Consider the following 26,820-nt stretch of genomic DNA (forward strand, 5'->3'; position numbering starts at 1 on the left):
TTTTAAAAAAAAGACCGACTGATTACAATCCATATCAATTTTGGAGTGTAACAGTCCAGGATTGAATTAAAACTAGCATTGCTTTTGCTGTTTGACCATTAAGAGCCTCAGTTGTTTCCAATATTAAATATCTAGATAATTTGTTAGTTAAAAGATCAATAAATAATGCGTTTTTGTTAATCATACAGCAAAGTTAGCAAAAAACTGTAAAATTTGAAGTCCAGACTAATCTAAAAGAAAGCAGGAGTGAGATTGGCTCCCTTTGTAGTCTAAAAAGATGGCGTGTACTTCCGGCAAAATTAATCAAAGTGGACTAAGGAAGCTTATTGTGGGCAATTTTTGATGAAAACATCTGAATTTTGAAATATTTAGCCTTAGTTTTAGCCAAACAAATTAAATCAAAATGGTCAACATTACTTTTCGTCCATCAAAAAAAAATCAACAGTACTTTTGTTAACAATTTTTATATATAATAGCAAATTTGACGAATAAGTGATCAAAAATTACGGAAAATGTGAATAAAAACAACAGAATTCACTCTACTTTTCTCAAAAGCTTAAACCTTGCTAACTCCCTGTAAAAAAAACGATAATCAAAAAATCTTTTTAATTCCGTATTCTAGACTGCACCAGCTCTCTAATGATACTAGTCTCAACTCTCCACGATGAATATATCGATCGGCCAAAATTGTCTGAACAGAAAAAAACCCATTTGATTATATAGTTCGCAGAAAATCTTTAATTGGATGTCATAATGACAAATCAATTGCAGCTAAATGTCAGACCAATCGTTCATCAAACTCTTATATCCGCAGCTTCCGCAGGGTTTTGAAGATCTCAATTCTTTTGAATAATTTTGTGTTTCACTTAACGCTAGGCTCCGAATGAACCGTTTGAATGTTATTGGGCTCCGAATATCTTGAACATGCTCGGAGCCTGAATAATTATTGATATGTTCTGCTTGAATGTCATGAAATATGCAGAGTAAAACATTTTTAGCAACTGGGATTCACTGGAAGGGTTACATATTTTTCAAAAGTTGATTTCGACACTCTATTAATTAAAATGGGTCATTAAGAATCAGTTTTTAAGTGGCCGAAATAATTATACAAACTGAAATAATCCTTTTGTTTCGAAAGATCAACTTTGGTTTTCTCAGGTCAAAATGTGATGAGATGCGGTTCGAACCTTACTAGCATTGCTTTTGCTGTTTGACCATTAAGAACCTCGGTTGTTTCCAATATTATATATCTAGATAATTTGTTAGTTAAAGGATCAATAAATAATACGTTTTTGTTAGTCATACAGCAAAGTTAGCAAAAAACTGTAAAATTTGAATTCCAGACTAATCTAAAGGAAAGCAGGAGTGAGAATGGCTCCCTTTGTAGTCTAAAAAGATGGTGTGTACTTCCGGCAAAGTTAATCAAAGCGGACTAAGGAAGCTTATTGTGGGCAATTTTTGATGAAAACATCTGAATTTTGAAATAACTAGCCTTAGTTTTAGCCAAACAAATTAAATCAAAATGGTCAACATTACTTTTCGTCCTTCAAAAAAAGGCAACAGTACTTTTGTTAACAATTTTTCCATATATTAGCAAATTTGACGAATAAGTGGTCAAAAATTATGGAAAATGTGAATAAAAACAACAGAATTCACTCTACTTTTCTCAAAAGCTTAAACCTCGCTAACTCCCTGTAAAAAACGATAATCAAAAAATCTTTTTAATTACGTATTCTAGACTGCACCAGCTCTCTAATGATACTAGTCTCAACTCTCCACGATGAATATATCGATCGGCCAAAATTGTCTGAACAAAAAAACCCATTTGAGTATATAGTCCGCAGAAAATCTTTAATTGGATGTCATAATGACAAATCAATTGAAGCTAAATGTCAGACCAATCGTTCATCAAACTCTTATATCCGCAGCTTCCGTCAGGTTTTGAAGATCTCAATTCTATTAAATAATTTTTTATTTCTCTAAACGCTAGTCTCCGAATGAACCATTTGAATGTTATTGAGGCTCCGAATATCTTGAACAAACTCGGAGCCTGAATAATTATTGATATGTTCTGTTTGAATGTCATGAAATATGCCTAAATGCTGAGTAAAACATTTTTAGCAATTGGGATTCACTGGAAGGATTACATATTTTTCAAAAGGTCATTAAGAATCGGTTTTTAAGTGGCCGAAATAATTATACAAACTGAAATAATCCTTTTGTTTCGAAAGATCAACTTTGGTTTTCTTCGGTCCAAAATGTGATGAGATGCGGTTGGAACCTTACCGAAATGCTCCGACTTTCAAATCTTCGGCTGAAAAATTTTGCAAAAGAGTTTTAAATCAATATTGAATTTAACTGGAATAATTTTTAATCGAAAGCACTTCTATATTTATTTATATAAATAAATCCATTTAATTTAAGGAACTTGTCGCCCATCCGGAAAATATTTAGTTATTTTCAAAAAAGCCAGATCAGACATCCCTGCAACGCTGTCCAGACCCTGGGGGGTGACCCAAATGGTCTGAAGAGAGGTTGCTCGGGTCTGGAAGCTCAGCCTGGGTAACCAAGATAGGGGCTGGGCGACTTTCCTTTTTTGTACAAATATCAGGCTAACCAGAACATAAAGCAGCAGTGAAGAAAAATATTATAGCATAAAAATTACTGCATCGGAAAATTTGAGTAGATTTGAAATTTATGGCCCAATTTCATTTTGCACAATTTATTTACTTAATTGCGGAATTAAATATTTCAATATTTTACAAGATTATCACTCTTTAATTGAAATTTCAAATTTGTGGAAAATATTATTGAATATAGTACATGTATCAGCACGCTCAAACAATTGAAGGACCACAGTTTTTTGTTGCTGAAAATTAATTAAAATTCGATTACGAAAAGTGGTGGACAGCAAGTGGTGGTGTATTGTAGCAAGACAAACTTTACAGGACCTGAGATTGTAGTACTTTTTTCAACACTAATCATTGACCTGAAAAATAAAATTTTTGCAATATACTTGTCATATATGCTGGTCATATGCTTGAAATATCAATATAAATTTAGGGCACAAATAGTTTGAAATTCCCCCAAGAAAATAAAAAAAATAAACTCGTTTTTTCCAAAGATAAACAAAGTTTCCATTGCTTTCAGCGTATTTCTCAACATTGGCTTCACCGCATTTTCAGCGTTGACCTAATTTCTAGGCAACTAGAAAATTTTGCAAAACCCCCTCAAATTCGGATTCAAGCCCTATTAATCTCTGAACTAGTTCAGGTCCTTTTTAAGAACTCTTTTATAGACTTTCCCGAGCGATGGGCATTGAAAGTTGGCTATGTCCAGACTATCGTGCGTTCATTTTTTTTTCCAGACCGTGTAATTTTGAACGCACGACACCCCCGCCCCTTGTGCATTCATTTCGGTCTGGCACCTAAACCTGGGTAATAATAATAAATAGTGTTACAAAGAACTACAATCGACTACAAACCACGACCATACCCGTTTTCAAAAACCCAATTAAAATATAGTTTACGAATGTGAACAGACCCAAATAGTCTGGTTATTTCATTCAAACATTGCCCAATTTATTCCCATTGCTGAATTTAAATAAATGCTAAGAAGTTTGTATCAATCAGGAATGGCATAACCGTTGGTTTGTTATTGTTTTCGCAGCCTGCAATTGTTGTTGTTTTTCATAACATCCATTATTGTTCTTGACTCTAGTTGTTTTGTTGTTTTTTTTGCTTTGTGTTGGTGTTTGTGCTAGTTTGTAGGTTTGGGCATTATTGTTGTTGATGTTGATGTTGATGCAATTGAGGTGTATGTGAGTTTACGTAGATCTCATTCCGAAGAAGAGAACTTTGAACTCCTCCCTGGATATCTTCCCATCTCCATCAGTGTCCACTTCACTCATCATGTCCATCAGATCCCCATCTGTCAACTCCTCCCCCAAGTTTATCATCACCTGTCTAAACACAACAGCACAACCAAGGTTGTTTATATATATATATATATATATATATATATATATATATATATATATATATATATATATGTATATATATATATATATATATATATATATATATAAAACACTCAAAAAGAAACTATCCAGGGTTTTATTTGGCTTTGAAAAAAGCGCCCCTAAATGATTATATATATATATATATATATATATATATGTATGTATATATATATATATTATATATATATATATATATATATATGTATATGTATGTATATATATATATATATATATATATATATATATATATAACATATATATATATATATATATATATATATATATATATATCTTCCACGCTTATCATATAATAATAATAATAATACAAATTAGCTTTATCTCCTCAACATTAAATAAATAACAATTTTTTTTATAATTCATTGAAATAAAAAGCACCAAGGTGGATGGTAAATTAGCAGTTCATACTTTTTTGGTACCGCCCAAATAGAGAACCAGGAGAGTTTTGACTCACCTAGATATGACAGAGACAGAGAAATGAAAGAGAGGCAAACATGGAAAAAATCAGGTCTTTTCGACCGCTAAACTTACCGCTAAAATTTTACATCTTTTTTTCTCGCATATTCCTGCCCCTCCTTACAGCAGTATGCACTCAATTTGCCCCAGGAGTCTACCTGAAGTTAGACAGGGCTAAAACAGGCAGTGACTGACCATCGGAGACAGTTTCCCTCTAGGCAGAATATGCAAGCATCTAATGCTAAAATGCAAAATTACGCAAAAACAATATCAACAATTTCATTGTCGTATAATAGAACACTGTACCTCAAGTAATGAATAAAATGCAGTATCTGATTGTCACGGGAAAATTCAAATCATCTAAGCCCAATTGATGACTGGAATTCAAAAGTTTTGCACCCTATAAACAATAGATGACCTGGATAACTGCCCTTTCACTTTGGGAGTAGATATTATGTGAACACTTGACGAGCGTAAATACCTGGAATATTGACAACGGAAAATGAGATTGTTCAAATATTCATCGTCAGGAAGGTTATTATACGATCTTAAAGCAAACTTAAGCAAATCATATGCACACAGTTTATGAATAAGCAAGATTTTATGCAACTCGAAAACATGATCAACACGATCGAATTTGCGCAGAAAACAAATACTTCGGGTAAATGTATTTTGCAAACGCTTCAGCACATTCAGTTCTGATTTTGAAGTACAACCGTACACTAAAATTCCGTACTGCACGTAACCATGCATCGAATCACGTCTAATTGTTTCAGTAATATGCACTAACGCATCTACAGTCGAATTTTTAACCGAATTGACTACAAAAGAACAAAATTTGCTTACAGGTTGAAGCAAAGAAATGGGCCGATAAAGGTTAGGATTATCTTTGACTCCATTTTCGTATAACAGCACTACCTTTGCATAATTGAATTCTGCGGGAAAAGTTCCTGAGCAAATACGCTCATTAAATGAATTCACCAGCGAACCGCTGAGTACGTTTTCTAGTTTTCAATAACCCCAGTGGGTTTGTCATCAACACCGAAAGAAGAATTTATTGGCAAACAATTTATAACTTCTTTCATTTCGGCAGAGGTTAGACGGTTGAATGATATTGAAAAATCAACATCATCATGAGCAACAGGTTCGCGGTGATCCAAAGCATTCAAGAGCTGTGGACCACAGCTAGCGAAGAATTCGTTGAATACTGAAACAATATCAAATCATTTTCAACAATAATTTCATCGACAGAATTTTCAGTTGGTATTGATGATTTTTTGTTTTTGCGCAATACCAAGTTCAACGTATCGAAAAATTTCTTGGAGTTTTCCATACTCCTTTCATTTTGCGTAGATTATATTTTCTTTTTGCAGATCGAATTGATCTTGTGACTAAAATTTTCAAAGACTTGTATTTTTCTGCTAGAATTTGTGAAATGCGATAGTGGGTAAGTTGCTTCCGAATTAGGTTTCGATTCGGTATAAGGTATTTAAGAGAATTAAATGTACATGGGGTTGATTGTTTTGATTTTTTCTCGAAGAGACGCCGGGGAGCTAAAATGTTTACCGCTTTATGTATAGTGCACGTTATCGATCCGATGTCTACCCTGCATAGGCTATCAATAAGCTCACAAACAAATTTTCGAAAACCGTTCCAATTTTTTCAATATCCGATAGTTTTATATATTTGAAGGAGCTGGATCTTTTTTACAATTGACAACAAGATCAACAAAGACAAGGGAAATGTCTATTATGGAGGACTCGATTATTCCAGAAATTTTTGGTTTATGAAGAATGGATATTCGTTGAGATTTGATCGAGCGAGGAAGAAAAATTTTATGTAGCTCTAACTGAATTTTGAAATACTTGCTGGAAATTATGGCTGTTAATTACATTCAATTAACTTTGCGAGAGAGCAGATGATTGAAGTATGTCAAAGTCAAAATCAATCATGACAATCCACTGCTGATTAATGCCAGCTACCGATTCCATTAATGAGTCGAACCTCCTAACGAAATTGGCAGTCTTTGAGTTAGAAGGCCCATAGATAATCAGAGTGCCGAATTTGATATTTTCATAGGTGATAGACAACTTTAAGGTTTCCATTGCTTCTCCAGCAGAGTTCTCTATAACAGTTGAAGGGCATTCGGAAACAAGTAGGCCTATACCTCCTCCTCTGGTTCGTTGATTTTTAGTAATTAATTTGATGAAGCCTGAACATTACACTGAGTCAATATGGTCTAGGTCAATCAGCCACGCTTCAGTGAAAGCAATGCCAGTCGGTTTCACTATTAAAGAACTTAGACACAGTAGCAATTCATCATAATGGGACTTTAGAAAAGAAATGTTAAAGGGTAGCACCCGACATAATTTATTTTCAGGAGTTTTCACCGAGTTGACTTTTAGTTTAGGTTTCGGTTGAGATATCACCGTTGGCAGAGAAAAGCTGCTGAGAAGAACAACTCCAAACGTCGTTGAACTAATAACTGAAAAGATGGCCACCATCAGTGAGATTGCCTATCTTCTCCCCCTTTTTGTTGCTCTTCCATGTAAAGAAGATATTGCCTTCTTTGGTCCTCAGTGACTCAATCCTTTGATCAGCTTCCATCCTGTTTAAAAACAGCAAACAAGGGCCCGTGAGGTCTTTGCAAATATAAACGTCTTTCGTCTTCCCTGCTATTGCTAAATTTTCTTGTTTTGGAGGATATTGACTTTTGCAAAACCACTCGAGAATCGCACAATCAACTGTCTGTGGCCAGATTTATTTGTCGGGAGTCTATGAGCAATTGAGATATCTTCAATTTGTTAAAATACATTTCAGATGAGGAAATTATCGGTTATAATTAACTTCAGATGAGGAAATTATCGGTGGAATTGGTTTGTAATAAGTTTGAAATAAAAGTAGACTTAAGGTAGAACTTCACAGTTTTTAGTGTTCTACTCTTATCACCAATCTTCAGCGTCGGAAAATTGTGTCATTATTTCCTCAATTTCTAAATGTGCAATAAACTCAAGCCCTCGACCCGGGTCGTGATTTTTTGATTAATTCGAGAGAAATTTCATTATCAGACTGTAGATCACTTTTGAGAAGAATTTGAACGTCTAGAGGGGGGAGGGGGGGGGGGGTTAGCATCGGTTGCTATTCTTTATCAAAAACACTTGGCCCCGCTTTAGTTAAATTCGAACTAGTCTTTCAAAAGTTGGAAAGTTTTCATTAGTCTAGCAATTAACTAAAGCGAGAACAAGAAAAATTCATATGGAATGCAAATTATTGTGAGTCGGAAACCCTTGTTGAAAAATTTTAAAAATTTATTTAAAATTTGATGTTGAACAGTTCCACATTGTTAAATGCTTTAGATTTTTATTAAATTTTAGCAACACTCTAACAGCGATTTTAACCAGATTCGCTTCAGAGCATTACAAGTTTTCTTTTTCCAATTCCTTTCGTCCTCAAAATTTTTCTGCCTATAACGCAAACACAGACTAAAAATTAAAGAATTTAGTTTTCACAGGGAGAAAAATTGACAGCAAAAACCTAGAAGCTTTCATTGACATAACTGTTTATCGTGAATGCCTTTTTGGATTTTTTTTGCACAGCACATCTTCCCTAAATCTTGAAAATCAGCAACTAAACTAAAAAAAATGAGGGTACAGAACTGCAATACGATAACATCATATCCCTGTCCCAAAACTTAATGCAATTCATATAACTATCTTTTGACGTTTCATTCAATAAGAACAAAATTTGACGCTTAATTCCGTCAAAGTTAATATTAATTCCTTTTTTAATTTAAAGTTTGCTGTTACGAAGTAAATAAGTAAGCGAGATTATTAGCCAATCAGAATCGAGTATTCAAATGCGTACGTTCTGAATTAATAAAATACGTTCTAATATACGTAGAAAGTTCCGAAAAAGTTCATTTAACCTAATTTTAAGTAAATATAACCACTATATGTATCGATTAAGCTGGTTTTCGGCTTAATATTTTTAGGTTATCTAGACAATTGTCGGTTGAATACGAACTGATTTTGACCTCAATGACATCAGACGAAAAACCTGTTAAATGAACAACAAAAAATCTTGCCGTCTAAATTCCACTTGTTGTTTTGTACACCGATAATGCTGACACGTTGTTATGCTTTGAATGTATACTTATACGTTGTTGAATTGAAACTTTCCGAACTTCTGTTGTTTTCCGACAGAGTTTATATTGATGCCGCGACTTTTTGACGTACTGAGGGACGGCCACTGTTACTGAGCCCACCTCCACTACTTTAATTCCACGCATCATATACATAAATAGATCACATAATGAGTCGCACACATAATTGTGCGGTAATTTTGCGGTAAATCAGAGCGAGGCAAAGTATCGTTAGCCGAGGAAACTCGACTGTTGCGGTTGACCTAACCACCGAAGAGGGTGTTTTGAGCTGCAGTACCTCGTGGGTGGTGTTTCAACTGGTGTTTTGAGGAAAACATTGGAGCTGAGGGATAAAGACCCAAAGTGCTACATGGAAAAGAGCTTGCAGAAGACGATTGACAAAATTCACAACAAGTCTGCCCCCGCGGTTGTAGAAATGAAACAGCTCATCAGATCGTTTGATTGTTTCTGTGAGCAAGGTTTCAATTATAATCAGCCCTTGGGATGCAAAGTGTTGCCGAAACCTTCCCGGACAGCTCAGCCTTCCGCAAAGAAGATGTCGAAAATGGTAAACGTCCTTTGAAACGTTACAAAAGTAACATTAGACTCTTGTTTTTGCAGTAAATTTTGTTACCCAGTTTTAGACGGCAAGGAACCCAACCCGACTTATTTGTTTTCAATATCACATGGGTTAGTAAATATAAACTAATCTTTGTAGAAAAAAAATTAGAAAGGGGGCCCCCGCAAACATAATTTTGGGAAGAAAAAACATCGATTTTGGAAATTTTTGGTAGATTTACCAAAAATTCAAAAAATTGATACAGTCAGTTCGTATATCAAAAACAACTTCTGATATAGAGGAAATTGATAGAAAATAATGCTAAATTGTTCAATTTTGAAAATTTTTGGTCAATTTTCAGGCATTTCTAAAAGCTTTTAGAAAATCAATACCGAATATTGATAAACCATATTCTTGAGATTAAAATCGTCCAGTTTAATGGATTACCGTTCCGTAATCAAGAATTTGCAAAAAATTGACCAAAATTTGAAAAAAAATTGGACAAATGCATAAAACTTTGACAAATTTGTCAAAAAATAAATTTTCCTACAAGAAGGTTCGTTAATTGAGCGCAACTCGTTACACAGAAAAAGTTGTGGAAATTTTCACAACCTCCGGCCTACAAAAAAAAATGATCGAATATATTGATAATTTTTTTTCGTCGCTCGTTTATGTACCGTTTCGTCCGCGTCCTTTTCGTCCTTTAACTTTTCAATTCTCCGTGTTCCGTTTTTTTTCAATAACGTCGCTCTCCCAAGACTTTGCTTTTCGTTTTCTCCGTCTACGTTTCTGGATTTTGATGTAGTATGTTGTCATATGTGATGTTGTATGTTGTTATTTTTGATGTAGTATGTTGAGTATGCTAGTATGCTGGTTTGTTGTTTAGGTCTTACAACTTTCTAGGGTGTGACTTAAGTTTATTCTCGAGTTACGGCTGGATTGTCTTTTGACTTTTCAACTTTACTAATTTACTAGCCTTCCTGTTGTAGTATATTGATTTTGCTGCTTTATGTTTGTGTGTACCTGTATGATTGCTAGTTGGTTTGGTCTTGTTGCCTTCTAGGGTGTGACTTAAGTTTATTCTCGAGTTACGGCTGGGTTGTTTCTTGACTTTTCCAACTATCTTAGTCTACAAAGACACTATTGTAATTTATTCAATTTTGCCGTAGTTTGTTTAATACCGTAAGTATGCTGTTTGTTTTGGTTTGGGTTTTGCTAGGATGTGACTTAAGTTTATTCTGGAGTTACGGCTAGTAAATTTCTGTACCTTTTCATTCTTCCAGTGTACTACTGCATTGCCGTAAATTAGTTTGTCGTTAAATTTGTCGTTATAGCCCCATAATTAACTATATTAGATTGTCTTGCAGTAGCTTCTCTCCTTCTTCCTAGGGTGTGACTTAAGTTTGTTCTGGAGTTACGGCTAGGTTGTTTGGTTGAGTTTTTTGCTGTGGTCTGCTAACATAGTTCTTTCCAACCTCATTTCCCGCCCGTTCTTTCCCACCGTCCCGTTTCGTTGCGTTGCGCGTTTTTCACCCGCTTTCCCGCACGTCCCGTTTCCGTTCCGTCGCGCACTGCTCGCTCGACTTCTCGTTTGTTCCGTTCCCGTTGCGTCGCGCGTTGCTCGTCCGACTTCCCGTCCGTCACATTTCCGTTTCGTCGCGCGTTCCTCGCTCGACTTCCCGTTTGTCCTTTGTCTCCCTCTGCGTTGAGCGCATAGCGTTCAGCGCTGCACTTCTGTTTTGGTCGGGCACTGGGTGCTCGACGACATTTTCTGCTCTTTGGGCGGTTTGTTTTACAGACTGTCTACAGTGTGCTGTGTTTGGTGTCTTTTGCATTGTGTTTAATTCGCGTGGGTTTGATTTGTTTGGAGTGTGCATATAATAGATAACCGTGTGCAGTGGTAGTTTTGCTTGTATTTGGAAATAATAACGTCGTAATGTCTAATAGTCTTGATCAAAAAGTCAAAAAGTTGTACGCTGCCAGGTCAAAGCGTGAGGCTGAATTGCATGCCATACATGAAGATATTCTTCATTGTAGAAATAGTCAAAATAGGCGAGTGAAAGTTGACCGCCTAGTAACAAAGTGCAACGAAGCATTTATGACTGTTGTAGACAAAAATGAGGACCTGATTGCATTTGCTGGAAAATCAGAGGATCCAAGTGCTCTTGTTCCTTCATTAGAGTCTTACTTGGAGGCAATGACAACTAAGAACGACAAGATACTCACTTCAGCACGAAACTACATCAACTCTGCTGATGATAAAGTGAGTGAGTTCCAGGAACCAAGGGCTTCCATTCGTTCTAGACTTCCCTCAATTATGACATCGTCAAAAACATCCAGTCAGCGTAAACATGATTATGTAATTGCTAAGATGAAGCGTGAAGAAATTGAAAAACGAAATGAGGCAGCCATTCGCCTTGCTAAACAGAAAAAGCAAATGGAAATAGATGAACTGGAGGAAGACAACAGGAAACGGTTGGCAGAGGCAACTCTGCAAGAATTTGAATTGCTAGACGCTGTTTCCAAAGGTAGCCACTCTGAAACAACTGCAAGTGCTAGGAACTCGATGAGAAGTGAAAAGGCTGTCCAGGATTGGATCAACACCTCACTTGCTTTAAGTTTTAACAATGAGAAAACTAGTGAACCAGATGTTATGATCGACCCTCCAGAATGTCCCAGCCACAACAACGGCAAAACAGAGGAAGATCAGAACACTGAAATTTCAAGGCATTCTATTCCAAAAAACTGTCGAGGCAATTACATTTTAAGCAATGAGACCTTGCAGCAACTCGACCCTTATTACACCCCACCTGAAAATTTTTTGGCTGCTGCTAACACACAGGCGTTGTACCAGGCACACCTAAGAGCGCAAATGGATCAAACAGGCCAGCGAGGCATGGCGATTCCAAGCATAACTAATCAAGGAACCGCGGATAGTCAGCCGCCTTCTGTACACGCCCCAGGGGCTTCTTCACCACCCATTCAACAGCCCATTCCACCACAGCCGTTCGCACCGCAAGAAAATCAGAATAATGCAACAGAGTTATTTCCAAACGCACAAATTCAAATTTCGCAATCCAGGGGACCTGAAACATCAAGTCTGCCCAAAAATAATTCGACCCAGCAAATATGCTCCCGACAACAAATTAATTTTGTCCCCCGAGCACCAAACGCCACTCTTCCTCCTTTTCCGACAACAAATCATCCAGCCCCCGCAATAAACGTTCCCCTGCACCCAAGCGCCCCACCAAGTCCAAATATTCAACAGCACAACTCCGAACCCGCTCATCCTAACGTCCTTCCCATTCCGAACCCAGTCTTCGCACCTAACCTCACTGCTCCCATCCCACACGCCCCTTTGATTAACCAGCCTCTCGTCAACAACAATTTTCAGAATAGTAATAACCGAGTACACAAAGTTGTACGTTCTGTTGCTCCTCCTTTCCCAAATATGCCCAATATCCCTCTCGGCCAAAGTTTTGTGCCAAATATGAGTCATTGGCGTTTTCCGCAGCACAGACCGTCATTAGTCAACCAAGACATTACTACCGTAAATAATGTTGCTCCAAATGTACAGGCACACATTGCACCATCAGCCACTAATTTTCCACAACAAATATATTCGAATTCACCCCTTTTGATTGATATGCAATCACCATCCGGCACACATCAGGAAAACCCGATTGCAACTACAAGTAATATTGTATCTGGTCTGGCCACTCCGGTTTTTCAGCCAACATACCCTTATGTTGGGCCCATTCCGTTGAGTTGGAGTGGTCCGCAGGTGTCTGCACCTGCCCCTCCGATACCGGACAATGCGTCATTGATTAGGGAATTAGCTGATGCAATAACCAGCAAGAAAAATGACCCCTTGCCAGAATGGAAACTTGCTCAGTATAATGGCGATCCATTGCAATGGCACGAGTGGTATGGTCAATTCAAAAGCGCGATTGACTCGCAAACGCTCACTGATGACGTTAAATTGACATACCTTAAGACACTCGTCACTGGTAAAGCAAAGATTGCAATCGCCGAGTTTGCTTACTGTGGTTTAATGTACAAGGAATCACTAAGGACTTTGGAACGTAAATTTGGCCAGCCACAGGCAGTCGTAAGTGCACACTTGGATAAACTAAGCAACTTTCCGCCTCTTAAAATGCACAATAGTGATAACATTATTAACTATTCTGCAGCCATATCCAGCCTCGTTGGGGTTTTCAAGTCACTATCATATGATGCTGATTTGAAGAGCGCTTCCCTACTTAACCAAGCGGTACAGAAGTTACCACCAAACATGAAAGAGTCATGGTCACTCTTTACGGTTAAGAAGCACTGGGTTAAGCCTACCCTCCTTGATTTTAACAATTGGCTTAAAGAAAAGGCTGAGGCCCATGATCTTATGAAACAAAGCGCAACCAAGGCCAAACCTGAAGAGAACATCACTTCAGTAACAAAGACCAAAACAGCCTCAAAAGTGTTTGCATCGAATTCGCAACAAAGGAAAACAAAGAAGCAAATGCCATCTTCTTTCACAAACAATTACTCTCGGTGCATTGTATGCAAAGGTAACCACCGGCTATGGGAGTGTCGAGTTTTCAAAGAAAAGACCCCAACCCAGAGAGCTAAGTTGGTGGCCGATAATAAACTTTGCTTTTCGTGCTTACGTGATAAGCACACATTCCGCCAGTGTCCTCAACCAAGAAAGTGCCGAGCAGAAGGGTGTAATAGTTCGCATAACTCACTATTGCATGGAGCAGATAGGGTTTTCCCAACAAAACAGTCGACAAATTCCAATACCATTCAACCTTCTGGCAACACAGGTCAAAGTAAAGCAACTTCTAGTCAACTCCAGCCTAATAAGACCACAACGATGTCATCTGTTACTGATGTTAAGGGACTCCTTCAGGTGACTGAATTGCAGTTGGTTCAATTCGTCCGGTTTAGATACCAAGGCTTTAGTTTTGTGTGATACTGCCTGCAGTAACTCTTGGGTGGCCAGTAGTCTCGCAGATAGACTCGGTTTGCACGGTAAAGCACTAAAGCTAACTGTCAAGGGTATTAATACCGAAGAAGTAGTTGATACTAGGGTTGTTGAAGTTACTGTGAAACCAAGAGAACAACAAGATTTCGAACAATTCACCGTCAACCCTTTCGTTAAAGAGAGTCTGAACGTCGGCTCAGATATAATTAATGTACAGGCCCTGCAAGAGACTTACCCACACTTAGCAGTCCTTGATCCCGTAACATATTCCTATAAAGACATTGAGATGATACTCGGACAAGATGTCTATCATGCCATCCGCCCGTTAGAATACTTCTCTGCCGATGAGAAGCGTTCACCCGTTGCCGTACGCTTGCCCATAGGTTGGGTCTTAAGCGGTCCGTTACCATCAAGTTCGTCTTTAACCTCAACGTGCTTTAAAGTGAATATCGAACAAGACAATGAGTTAGCAAGTCAAGTAAAGTCATGGTACGACCTTGAATCATTCGGGGCAAACAAGCAGGTCGACTCAAGATCTGCAGCAGACGCAAGGGCTCACGAAATCCTTGAGAGTACCACCATACACAATGGCCTGAGGTACGATGTCGGAATGCTGTGGGCAGCAGATAACACCAAGCTCCCAAATAATTACTTCTCATCCCTTGTGCAACTAAAATCTCTCGAAAAACGATTGGCTAAGGATGAAGACCTTAGAGAGAAGTATACTAGTACCATCAAGGAAGACCTAAACAAGGGGTATGTAATTGAGGTTCCGGACGCTCACAAGGTTGAGAAGCGGTCCGATAAAGAGTGGTACCTACCCCACCATCCGGTTTTAAACCCGAACAAACCGGGTAAGGTGCGTAGGGTGCTCAATGGAGCAGCAAAATTTCATGGCGCCTCACTGAATAAATCTTTGCTCACTGGCCCTGATCTGCTCCAAAACCTTATTTACGTACTTCTTCGCTTCCGACAACATCCATATGCCGTCTCTGCCGACATCGAGGGAATGTTTCTACAGGTTGGTGTATTACCATCAGATCAACCATCACTTCGCTTTCTGTGGCGGGAGGAACCCACAACTAACGTTGTAGTGTATCAATATACGCGCCATATATTCGGGGCTAAAGACTCGCCCACATGCGCCAACTATGCATTACAACGCACTGCGAGAGACAATGCCAAGTTTTACCCCGAAGCTGCAAAAGCCGTCCTTGAAAACTTCTACATGGACGATTACCTTGACTCAGTGGAGTCTCCCGAGAAAGCCATCAATAGATCGAAGGAATTGGTACATCTTCTCCATCTCGGTGGATTCAAGCTTACAAAATTCGTAAGCAATGTACCAAATCTGGCTGACCGAATTGATGGTTCCCCTCAATCTGCTGAGCCCAAGGTTATTGTTTCATGTCAGGAAGATTCATCGCATGTGCTAGGGTTAAAGTGGGATCACACTAATGACACTTTAGTTGTGAGTAGGGGTACAAGCTGCGCTATCACCAAGTCCCTCACGCAACGCTTGGTCTTAAGTCTTGTCTCGAAAGTCTTTGACCCCATTGGTCTTGTCGCACCGTTTACCGTCGGTGCGCGATTGCTCTTAAAAGACATCTGGCGTGTCACAGGACAGCAATGGGATGACGAGCTCCCACAGGACATGGTTCAATGATTTTTGGTCTGGAGTGCGGACTTACCAAAGCTTGAAAACATCAAAATTCCTCGAAGTTACTTTAGTGGACCCTTTGATAATACAGAGTTGCATATGTTCGGTGACAGTTCCCAGGATATTTTTAGTGCCGTCGCATTTCTTCGAGCCCGAGTAACAACCCCTACGGGCAAGATAAAAACAGAGCTTGCGTTTGTTTTGGGGAAAGCGCGCGTGGTGCCAATGAAAGTAATGACTGTCCCTAAACTGGAATTGCAAGCAGCTCTACTTGCCGCCCGGCTGAAGAACGAAATTATTCAGGCACTTACTGTAACTGTTAACAAAGTATTCATGTGGACAGACAGCACGACCGTTCTTCAGTGGATAAACTCTAATGAAAAGCAACCAATCTTTGTTGCAAACCGCGTTTGTGAAATTTTGGAGTATACCAGCGTTGACCAATGGAACCACGTCACAACTAAGGATAATCCAGCTGACGCTGGCACGCGTGGAATGTCCGCTGAGGTTTTGCAACTAAGCAGTTGGGTCAATGGTCCACATTTCTTGACTAACTCAAGGTTCCCTTTCGTGCCGAACAAAGACGTCATTAATAACATCAAACTTGGCGTCAACCAAGCAGTCATCATAGAAGACACTGTCTCTCTCGCTACATCTATTAAAAAACAGACAACTCCCGTTCCGTCGTTATTCCCATTTGATAAGTTTAGTTCTTATCAAAAGTACTTGCGCATTGCCGCATACGTTCTCCGGCTTTTGCCGAAACATGCCGGCTACCGTAACCCCGATGGTAGCATTACTGACCCTACTGAGCTTGACGAAGCCGAGCGTCATCTACAGTACTTGGTGCAAGGAGAGTCTTTTGAAGCCGAAAGAAAAGATCTTCTTGACGATAAATTCGTTAAACGGAGTAGCCGAATTGCTCCACATCCGTTTATTAGTCCAAATGGGCTAATACGTTCCTCGGGCCGCATCAAGCGGTTAATGGAACTTGGGTTTAACGTAAAGTACCCAATCATCTTAGATGCACGTCATCCGTTTGGAAAACTGTTCCTTGAACACACGCACGTACAGCATTATCATCAAGGCGTTGAATACCTAAGATCAATTGTGCAGGAACACTATACAGTACTGAAACTAAGATCATCCTTGCGTTCCATCAAAGCACACTGCCTGAGATGCAGAGAATTCCAAGCTGTAACTATGCAACCAATCATGTCTGACTTACCTAAGGAGAGACTTGCTTACCAGTCTCTTCCCTTCACGAACACTGGTGTTGACTACTTTGGGCCATTCTATGTTACTGTCCGCCGTACTACTGAGAAAAGGTGGGGCTTCCTCTTCACCTGTCTCACTACTCGCGCTGTCCATGTCGAGATAGTTACATCCATGGACACCAGTTCTTGTGTTATGGGAGTTGAGCGGTTTGTGTCACGTAGGGGTACACCTGCCATGATTTGGTCGGACAATGGCACTAACTTTATTGGAGCGGAGAAAGAACTCCGAGAAAGTATTGAAAAGTGGAACGTTGTCAACATTGCAGCTGAGCTCGCTCACAAAGGTATAAAATGGAGGTTCAATCCACCCAGCGCACCACATCAAGGTGGTATCTGGGAGAGGTTGGTACGCAGCTTCAAACGCGTGTTGTATACTATTCTTGGCACGCGTCGCCTCACGGATGAGGTACTGCATACTACCTTTTGTCTCGTGGAGAATGCTCTCAATTCGCGTCCTTTAACACCCGTAAGCGCCGATCCGTGCGATTTGAACGCTTTAACGCCCAACCACTTTCTTTTAGGAGAATACTCTACCGGTATTCCGTCTGTTGTCGGCAATAATGAGCTTGACCATCGTAAACGCTACGCCCGTGCGCAGTCGTACGCTAATGCGATCTGGTCCCGTTGGATCAGAGAGTACGTACCCACGCTGAACCGACGCTCTAAGTGGCAGACGCCTGCCGAGCAACACCTTAAGACCGGTGACTTGGTTTGGATAGTTGAGGAAACCAACCCTAGGGGTTACTACCCAACCGCTCGGATTGTGGAACTCCGTTACGGCTCCGATGGCGTCGCGCGCTCCGCCGTTTTACGCACGCCGACCGGTTCACTCGTCCGCCCGCTTGTAAAACTTGTACCAGTTTTCCCAACATCTTCTTCCGGGCCGGAGGATGTTACGAAGTAAATAAGTAAGCGAGATTATTAGCCAATCAGAATCGAGTATTCAAATGCGTACGTTCTGAATTAATAAAATACGTTCTAATATACGTAGAAAGTTCCGAAAAAGTTCATTTAACCTAATTTTAAGTAAATATAACCACTATATGTATCGATTAAGCTGCTTTTCGGCTTAATATTTTTAGGTTATCTAGACAATTGTCGGTTGAATACGAACTGATTTTGACGTCAATGACATCAGACGAAAAACCTGTTAAATGAACAACAAAAAATCTTGCCGTCTAAATTTGTCTTAAAGAGAAGAACAATTGTTCTCTGTGCTCTTTATTTCTTAATATCTGAAAACTATGAAATTAATTCTCCACAAAATCTCAAAAAAGCTGATGGAGTTCAAAATACTATGGAAGTGAATACTTTGAAAAAAATTTTTATACTAAGAAACAATTTTTAAACTAAATAGCCAATAAGTGCTCAAGGAAAGATAAATCTAAGAAGATTCGATCTGGAATTTGGCAAAAACGGCGCAAATGAAAACAGCATTTTCATAGTTTAAAAAATGTACAACCCAGAGGTTTGTGGCAGAGTAAGTTAGCGCTGAATCAATATAGAGACGCTCGGTTCTTTAGGGCGGCCAGTATTTTGTTCAAGTCCAAATTTACAAGGGTTTTTGTGCAAAATTTACTGCATGAAAAATAATATGCTAAGCTTAATTCCCGCCGTCAAGATTTTATCTGTATGCGATTTGAACTTCCGCGTGGGTACTTGTAACATTTATATTGCGTTGCAATAAGTCGTAACCACTCAGACAAATGGGCTTTATGGTAATTGCCTTGAAATTCGCTGATATATAAATAGTGTGTTTACTACTACAGTAGTTACCAGTTATAAGCTACAAAAGTATGACATTACTCTTCTCAAACATAGTTTTGGGGTATGAGTATTTTTTGAGACTGTACAGGATAAATTTAGCCGAAGCTAACTCCATGCCCTCAGTGTAATCATAATGAAGAAGAACTCTAGATAAAATATTCTGTAGTTGCAATGTTTCATAACTGAATTAGGTTTTTACACTTGAAATGTGCTGGTTCAGTGCTGAAATGCTCTGAGACTCAAGTCCGGGAAATTTTAGAGTACCGATGATAAAGATATGCATATTTATACATCAATGAAACTGTGTATAAAACGACAGTTTCATTCAAATGACCACTTTTTGTTTAAATTTCCTTTTTAAAAAAGGAGATTTAGGTAAAATTTCACACAGATGTAAAATCTCGATAACTGGTTCAAAAAATTGAAACCAAAAAATTTCAAACAAACAATTGACGTGCGAACTGATTTCCAATTTTCAATACAAAATATTATCGGTCGGCCAAAATGGACTAATTGACATTTAATTGCAGTCATCGAAGAAGTAACAGTTAATGTTCATTTGAGGAAAATGAACTAAAATTGAAAAGTGCTGAACAATTTGGCAAACTAAAAGTTTTCTTCTGTTTCTTAGTATTTACACAATAACACTCTTAAATCATGTTGCCTTTACAAACATTTTAAATATATATATATATATATATATATATATATATATATATATTAGAGTTAAATATATTAGAGTTATATATATTATATATTTAGAGTTATATATATTTTAGTTAAACACATACTTTAAAAATAATTTGCATAATTGTTAAATCAAGTTGCCTTTACAAACCTTTTAAATATATATATATATATATATATATATATATATATATATATATATATATATATGTATAAACACATACTTTAAACATAATTTGCATAATTGTTTCTTTTACGTTTTTTTTAATTTATTTTTTACAATTACTTTCTCATTTAAAAAGTCAGCTATATTGGTGGCAGAAGCTAGCCATGGTAGAAATACAGCTCGAAACTCCTGTTTTTTTGCATATCCTGATGAGACGGGGAACTTGTTTAGAGCTAAGAAAATATGCAATTTCGTATTAATAATTATATCCAATAGCAAAATCTTGCTAGACAAATTGTTGGTAATCTTCTAAGATCTTGGAAACAAATCAGGCACGAAGATGCTTCATCTTGAAAGATCTCGCAAGATTACAACTTTAAGTCGACTGAGGTTATTTTGACATATATTGCATATTATTGAACAGCTTGATGTTTATTTCATGTTCAATATATTTGTACTGTTTTGCGCTGAGATAGAATAAATTTGAGCTTCAATGAATACAAATGAGGATTTTCACCGTTTATGAATTCAAATATGGAAAATATCAGGGTTAAAACTATAATTAGTCAACTATTTGCATAAATCCTATTGAACATAGATTTTTCCCAAAGGGGTGTGTGTGTGCATGTGTGTGTGTATGCATCTGTGTGTGTGTGTGTGCGCGCGCGCGAGTGTGTGTGTGTGTGCATGAGTGTGTGTGTGTGTGTGTGTGTGTGTGTGTGTGTGTGTGTGTGGGTGGGTGTGTGTGTGTGTGTGAGTGTGTGTGTGTGTGGGTGAGTGGGTTTGTGTGTGTTGCGTTGCAACACTTATTTTTGTTGATTAGACTTGCTTTAAACGCTTTAAAGACTTAAATGCTTTATGCTTAAGAAGAACTCAAGCTCAAAAGGAAACAAGTGTTGTTGATAAAATCAGATGAAATTATGATTTCTTAGTTCAAATCACGTGGTAATTTATTGTTGCGTTTGTTGAAGAAGTCATCTTGAATTGAAGTTTAGACGCTCTCGCAATATGAAGGTCAAAAGGTTGTTAACCACAACATAACCCGGCCTCCTTGAACGAGTTCAATTGAAAAGTAATATTGAAGTCACTTGAGACCTTTTGACACAAGACATTTCACAGAAAATTTTTGTTTTCTGAAAATTGATTGTTGTTTGCCTTGTTGTAATCTTCGTCGTCGTAGTCGTCATAGTTGTCGTCTTTGTCGTTGTCATCATCATTATCCTCGTGTTCATTATCAACATCATCATCATTGTGGTCGTCATTGTCGTTGATGTTATGAAGGTGAATGATTTACAATTAGCTTGACAGACTTCAAAATATTGCAAATATTGAATGCTGATGATATTGACTTGAATATTGATTGCTCATTGTCTAAGGAACGCTTATCTTTCGGCCTTGTTGTATTGAATTGGGTTGTGCTGCTGACTGGTCAATCCTCATCCATTGAGTCATCCGCTGTCTTCCATTTGGGTAACTGAGATTCTGGTCTCTCCTTCTCCAATGGAACCAGTCTGCTTACTGGTCGTATGTAGAGTCCTGTTTGCGTTCTAACTTGGACTACTCGTACTATCTTGTCATTTCCGTCGAATATTTTTGTAATCCTTGCCAGTGGCCATAGCATTGGAGGCGTGTTTTCTTCCTTGATGATAACAATGTCATTGACGGCGTGCTGTTGTTTGTTATCCTGCCATTTTGGTCGATGTTGAAGTGTTGTCAAGTAGTCCACGGACCACTTTTTCCAAAATTGTCTGACAATGTTGTTGATGCTTTTGAACCTTCTGTTTAGTGTCCGGTTGTCTTCTTGAGATGGCTCCGGCAAAGCTGTCAGTGGGCGTCCAATAAGAAAGTGAGCGGGTGTTAGTGCTGAGGGGTCATTGGCATCGCTAGAGGGGGCTGTAAGTGGGCGAGAATTGAGGATGGCCTCAATTTGAGTGATCAGGGTTGTGAAATTCTCAAAAGACAACTTTGTTGTCCCCACAGTCCTGTAAAAATGTCTCTTCATGGATTTTATTGCGGCTTCCCAGAGACCTCCAAAATGAGGCGTCCGTGGAGGAATTGTCAACCAGTTTATCTGGTGTCCTGTAGTGAAGGCATCTACCAGTTCCTTGAATTCTCTGTCCATTAATAATTTACGAAACTCAATTTCTCCACGAGTTCCAATGAAAGTCCTTGAGTTGTCACTATAAATATTTTCGGGCAGTCCACGTCGTGCTGTAAAACGTTTTATGGCGTGCAGACAGTCCTCCTTGGTCAACGTTGTCACTGTTTCCATATGGACGGCCTTTGTGCTGAAACATACAAAAAGGGCAACATACGTTTTCTGCAATTTTCCGCTGCTGTCTTTTATGCTGAAAGGTCCACAGTAGTCCAAACCAGTGTGGGTGAAAGCAAATGATGAAACAACACGTTCTGTTGGCAGATCTCCCATTTGAGGCTGAAGAATCCTGGCGTCGTGGCGAATGCAGGGCTTGCAGTTGTAAACAATTTTTTTAACAGCTGATAGTCCTCCGGGTATCCAAATTGTTTGTCGAAGATAAAACAATGTTAACTGTGGGCCTCCATGTAGGTTCCTTGCATGATCTTCCCGAATCAGGAGCACTGTGATTGGAGAATCTTTGGGAATAAGGATGGGAAACTTCTTGTCTATGTTGTATGGCAAATTTGCTAGTCGTCCGCCCACGCGAACAACTTTTTGGTCTGGGTCGTAGAAGGGAAAAAGTTTGAAAAGTCGTCCTCTTTTTGGCAAAATCTTTATTTTTCGTTTTGTGGTACTGTTGATCAATTCTTCTTCACTTGTACCTACTTGTTGCTGCAAATCGTTGAATCTTGTTGGTTTATCTGAAATACCTAATTGAGCTGTACAAAGCTTACCTACCTGAACCTTACCAATCTTGCCTACCTCAACCCTACCACCCTTACCTACCTCAGCAACTTTAGTTACCTCACCTTGACCAACCTTACCTACCTTAACCTTACCAACCTCAACCTTACCTACCTCAACCTCACCAACTTTACCTACCTCAACCTTACCAAGGGGTTTATGACAATACACATTCTCCGGAATGTTGTTACCTTTCCCTTCTGTCATTGATGAAGATGATTGACTAACAATGGCATCAAACTCTTGCAAGTAAAGTTTTTGAATCAGGCTGTATATGGCAATCCGTCCAAGGTAAAGATCTGAAGAGCTGAGTTGAAGTGACTGAAATTCAGATGCTATTGCAGCTTCCGACTTTTTCGGTTGACATATTTTTGATGATAGGTTCCTCTTCTGTGAGTAGCATTTGGTATCGGATTTTGTTGGATCTGTTTTGCTGGCAATGGTTTTCTGGCTTTGTTGTTTGGCCTTCTGAATGAATTTCTTGACATAACAAAAAATTCGAACCAGTTTTCCAAATGAGGATGTTCAATGAATTAGCTGAACTATTGAGTTGTTCTCCTGAGTAACAACCATTGTTGTTTGCTTCAGTGTTTCTCCTTGCACTTCGTTGTTCACTGCATGCTGATGTTCTTCAATTGATTCTGACTTCGGCCAATAATCTTCGCTTTTTTCTAGCCAGCTGGGTCCATTCCACCAAAGGCTGTGTTTGGCTAGGTTTGCGGTTGAGATTCCTCGTGATGCGCAATCGGCAGGATTCTCCTCCGTCGGCACGAAATTCCAATTGCTGGATGGAATGAGGTTCTGAATTTTTGCAACACGGTTGGCAACGAATGTTTTCCACTTTCTTGGAAAGTCTTGCAGCCAAGCCAGTGTTACCGTTGAATCTGTCCAAGCGTACACTTTTGGTGTCGGGAAACGTTGATCGTTCAAAGATGATGATATCGCTTCCACCAAATTTGCTCCAAGAAGTGCTGCACAAAGTTCCAACCGGGGAACGCAAAAACTCCTTATTGGTGCAACTCTGGTCTTTGCTGTCAACATCCTTGTGTGAACTGTTCCGTCGAAAGATTGTCGTATATACACAACTGCGGCGTAGGCTGTAGTTGATGCATCACAGAAGACATGAAGTTCAATGTCCGATGATGCTGGCGAGATTGAAACTACCTTTCTGGGCAGTGTAATAGTTTCCAATTCCTTCAGTTGAACTCTGAGTCGGCTGTACTGTTGCCGAAGGCATTTCGACAAAGCTTCGTCCCATCCAAGTCGGTCCATCCAAAGCAGTTGAACAAAAGATTTGAACTGAATTGTTGTAGGTGAAAGCCATCCCAACGGATCAAAGAGCCGTGTAACTTCTGACAGTATTTCGCGTTTTGTAGATGGTGTCTTTTCGTCTAGTTTTGCTATGAAACTGAAGTGGTCTGGATTTGGGTTCCACTTGACGCCTAAAGTTTTTATACTGTAGTCGTCGCTTTTAATCGTCATCTCGTCGGTAGTTTCTCGAAAGTTTGCAGGTAGCCTTTCAACAAGTTCTGGGTTACTTGAAGTCCACTTGCGAATCTCAAACCCTGCCTTTGAAAGAACTGCTATGATTGAGTCCTGCAATTTCATTGCGCTTTCCAGATCGGGTGCTCCTGTCAACAAGTCGTCGACGTACATGTCTGTCGTGATTCCTAGCTGTACATTTTTGTCCGTAACATCTTCCGCTAAAACTTGTAATGGGCGAATAGAATGGAACGCTGATGATGCTATTCCGTACGTGACACGTGTCATCCTAAATGTCTTTATATGTGTTGAGATCGGTTCCTTCCAAAGTAGTCGATGATAGTCCTTATCTTCGGTATCCAGTTGCACTTGTCTGTACATTTTTGCAATGTCTGCTGAAAGGGCTACGGGATACATACGGAAACGGATCAGGATGCTGAATAGATCTTTCTGGATCTTGGGTCCCACCATCAGTCTATCGTTCAAAGAAATTCCACTGGTAGTCTTTGCTGAACCATCAAAGACTACACGCAGCTTCGTAGTTGTACTTGAGTCCTTGAACACACAGTGATGGCTGAGATAATAGCTTTTCTCTATTGGCAGTAGCATCTCCTTTGCTGGTACTTCTTCCATGTGTCCTAGTTTAATGAACTCATTGATGAACTCGTTGTATCTTCTGTACAGATCAGGCTGTTTTTGAAGTCTATGAAGGAGACTTCTAAGTCTTCGTTGTGCTTGCTGCTGGGAATCCCCCAGTTCTCCAATTTCGTTCTTAAACGGCAGTTTTACGATGAACCTTCCTTCAGGGCTTCTTCGTGTGGTTGACTTGAAGTGTTCTTCACATCTTCTTTCTTCGTCGGTCAGATGTTTAGTTGCAGGCACTTCCTCGATTTCCCGAAAACGCTGCAAAATGTCTTCAAATGATGACACAAAGTAGGTTTGCAAACTGGAAGAATTGGAGGTTTGCACGTTTTCGCGTCCAATTACTAACCAACCGAATACTGAGAGCCGATAAGTAACGGGGATGTTTGGTTCTTTTAGTCTGTTGTTCCCAACCATCAAGTCCTCGTAGTGTCCAGCTCCAATGATTAGATCAACTTGGGCGGGCTTGTTAAAGTCGGGATCAGCCAACTGTAGTTCCTTTACTGTCTCCCAATTGTCTGTGTTGATGTACCGAGAAGGTAAATCGTTTGTCATTTTCGTTAAAACTGACGCGTCAATGATAATTGGTGCTTTGTTTTTTGGTTGAAGGCAAAGGTCAACAAATCCGCGATTAGTTGAGACTTCATTTCCTCCGAGTCCAAAAACACGAGTATTGTTCCTCTTTCTCTTTAGCTGAGGTCTTTGTACTGCAGCTTCAGTTACAAGATTATTCTGAGATGCAGAGTCCAGAATTGCTCGCAGATATACTATTTCTCCTTGAACATTAACAGGAACAATTGCTGTCTGAAGAAAAATTTCCTGTGTCTTGTCTTTATGGGTGAGGGCTACTGTTATCTTTTGATCGATAGTTATTTGTTCTGCATTACTGCTGGAGGCTCCAGATGAAACCTTCTCCTGATCTCTTGCGTTGGTTTTGCGGCTGTTTCCAAACGAGTTTTTCAATTGATTTACTTGATGCGCATCTTCTCGATGCAACAACGTGTGATGCTTTCGTCCACATTGGCGGCACGAAGAACCATCACAACTCTCTGCTCGGTGTCCTGGTCTTAGACAATTGAAACAAAGTCCTTTGACTTTGATCAGCTGGGCTCGCTCCTTGACACCTAAACCTTTGAACTTACCACATTTGAAAATTCTGTGTTCCTCCTCACAACATTCGCATTGCTGATTCGTTGTCGTAACATGAGTGTGAAGTTGTCTCTGTGGATGATTTTGTTGCGTTTGCGATCGTTTTTCGGTGTTTGATGAACTGTTGCTTGGTGCTGCTGACTCCAACGCCTGAACACGTTCCTCCAGGAATGTCTTTAGTTCCTGATAGGTCTGTAGTTCTTTCCCTTTTGAAGAAAGCTCCCAGAACTTTCGTGTTTCGGTGGGCAGTTTTTCTGCAATCAAGTAGACAAAAAAAGGGTCCTGATGCTCAACTGGTTGTCGCATGTTACGAAGAGAAAGTCTGTGCTCCTCCATTGTGTCGACAAGTTTTCGTAATTCTCGTGTGTTTTCGTGTGAAACTGGTCGATATGAGACAATTCCATGGATGTGGGCTCGAAGTATCAATCTCCTGTTGTCGTATCGGTTCTGCAAAATTTCCATTGCAACATCGAAGTTGTCGTCGGTGACTGTGGTTGAAGTTAACATCTTCGAAGCTTCTCCCTTCACTGCTGACTTCAGGTACTGTAATCTGAAACTGTTTGTCAACTGATCGTTATCTATTACTGCTCCCTTGAAGCAATCATAAAAGGAGATCCAGTCCAAGTAGTTTCCGGAAAAACTGGGCAAGTCGAGCTTTGGTAGATTGATGTTCTGTATATTCCTCGAAATCGTGGTGCTTCCGGCTGCAAATGAGCTCTCTTGTGACGAGTGTCTTGTCTTTCGCTGAACAAACCGATGAACATAGTCGATGTTTTGGCATATCTTGTCATCATACTCCTCTGTCTCAACAATTTCATCGTCCAAGTTGTCAGGATCATCAAAAAGAGAGTGAATCTTTTGGTTCTGCTCAGATAGGAAGGCTTGCTTCTTCTTCAATAGTTCAACTATCTGCTGCAGTCGAATAAGGTCGTC

At 39.2% G+C, this 26,820-nt stretch overlaps 2 protein-coding genes across 2 annotated transcripts in view; both read right to left on the reverse strand.

The window, feature by feature from the left end:
- Nucleotides 1-21,162: 21,162 nt before the first annotated feature.
- LOC142357334 (uncharacterized) lies at nucleotides 21,163-22,821 on the reverse strand. The gene is made up of 2 exons (XM_075408982.1): nucleotides 22,764-22,821; nucleotides 21,163-22,571 (listed from the first exon to the last, which is right to left on the reverse strand). Exons 1-2 carry the CDS (start codon nucleotides 22,819-22,821, stop codon nucleotides 21,163-21,165), a joined length of 1,467 nt encoding a protein of 488 aa, XP_075265097.1.
- Nucleotides 22,822-23,139: 318 nt separating this feature from the next.
- Nucleotides 23,140-26,820, reverse strand: part of LOC142357335 (uncharacterized) — a 3,798-nt gene continuing 117 nt past the window's right edge. The window contains exon 1 of the mRNA XM_075408983.1: nucleotides 23,140-26,820. This exon is cut by the window's right edge and continues 117 nt beyond it. Within this exon, the coding sequence (XP_075265098.1) occupies nucleotides 23,140-26,820 (3,681 nt within the window).

This window comes from Convolutriloba macropyga, unplaced genomic scaffold, assembly GCF_964194025.1.
Source record: "Convolutriloba macropyga unplaced genomic scaffold, txConMacr16.3 SCAFFOLD_1813, whole genome shotgun sequence".
NCBI classification, from domain to species: Eukaryota; Metazoa; Xenacoelomorpha; order Acoela; family Convolutidae; genus Convolutriloba; species Convolutriloba macropyga.

What these genes read in the sequence shown, in the direction of transcription:
- LOC142357334 (XM_075408982.1), bottom strand. Translation starts at nt 22,821, where the DNA reads ATGACAGAAGGGAAAGGTAACAACATTCCGGAGAATGTGTATTGTCAT. An exon ending in GTATTGTCATAAACCCCTTG is followed by an intron (nt 22,572 to 22,763) that starts GTAAGGTTGAGG and finishes TAGGTATTTCAG; the next exon opens with ATAAACCAACAAGATTCAAC.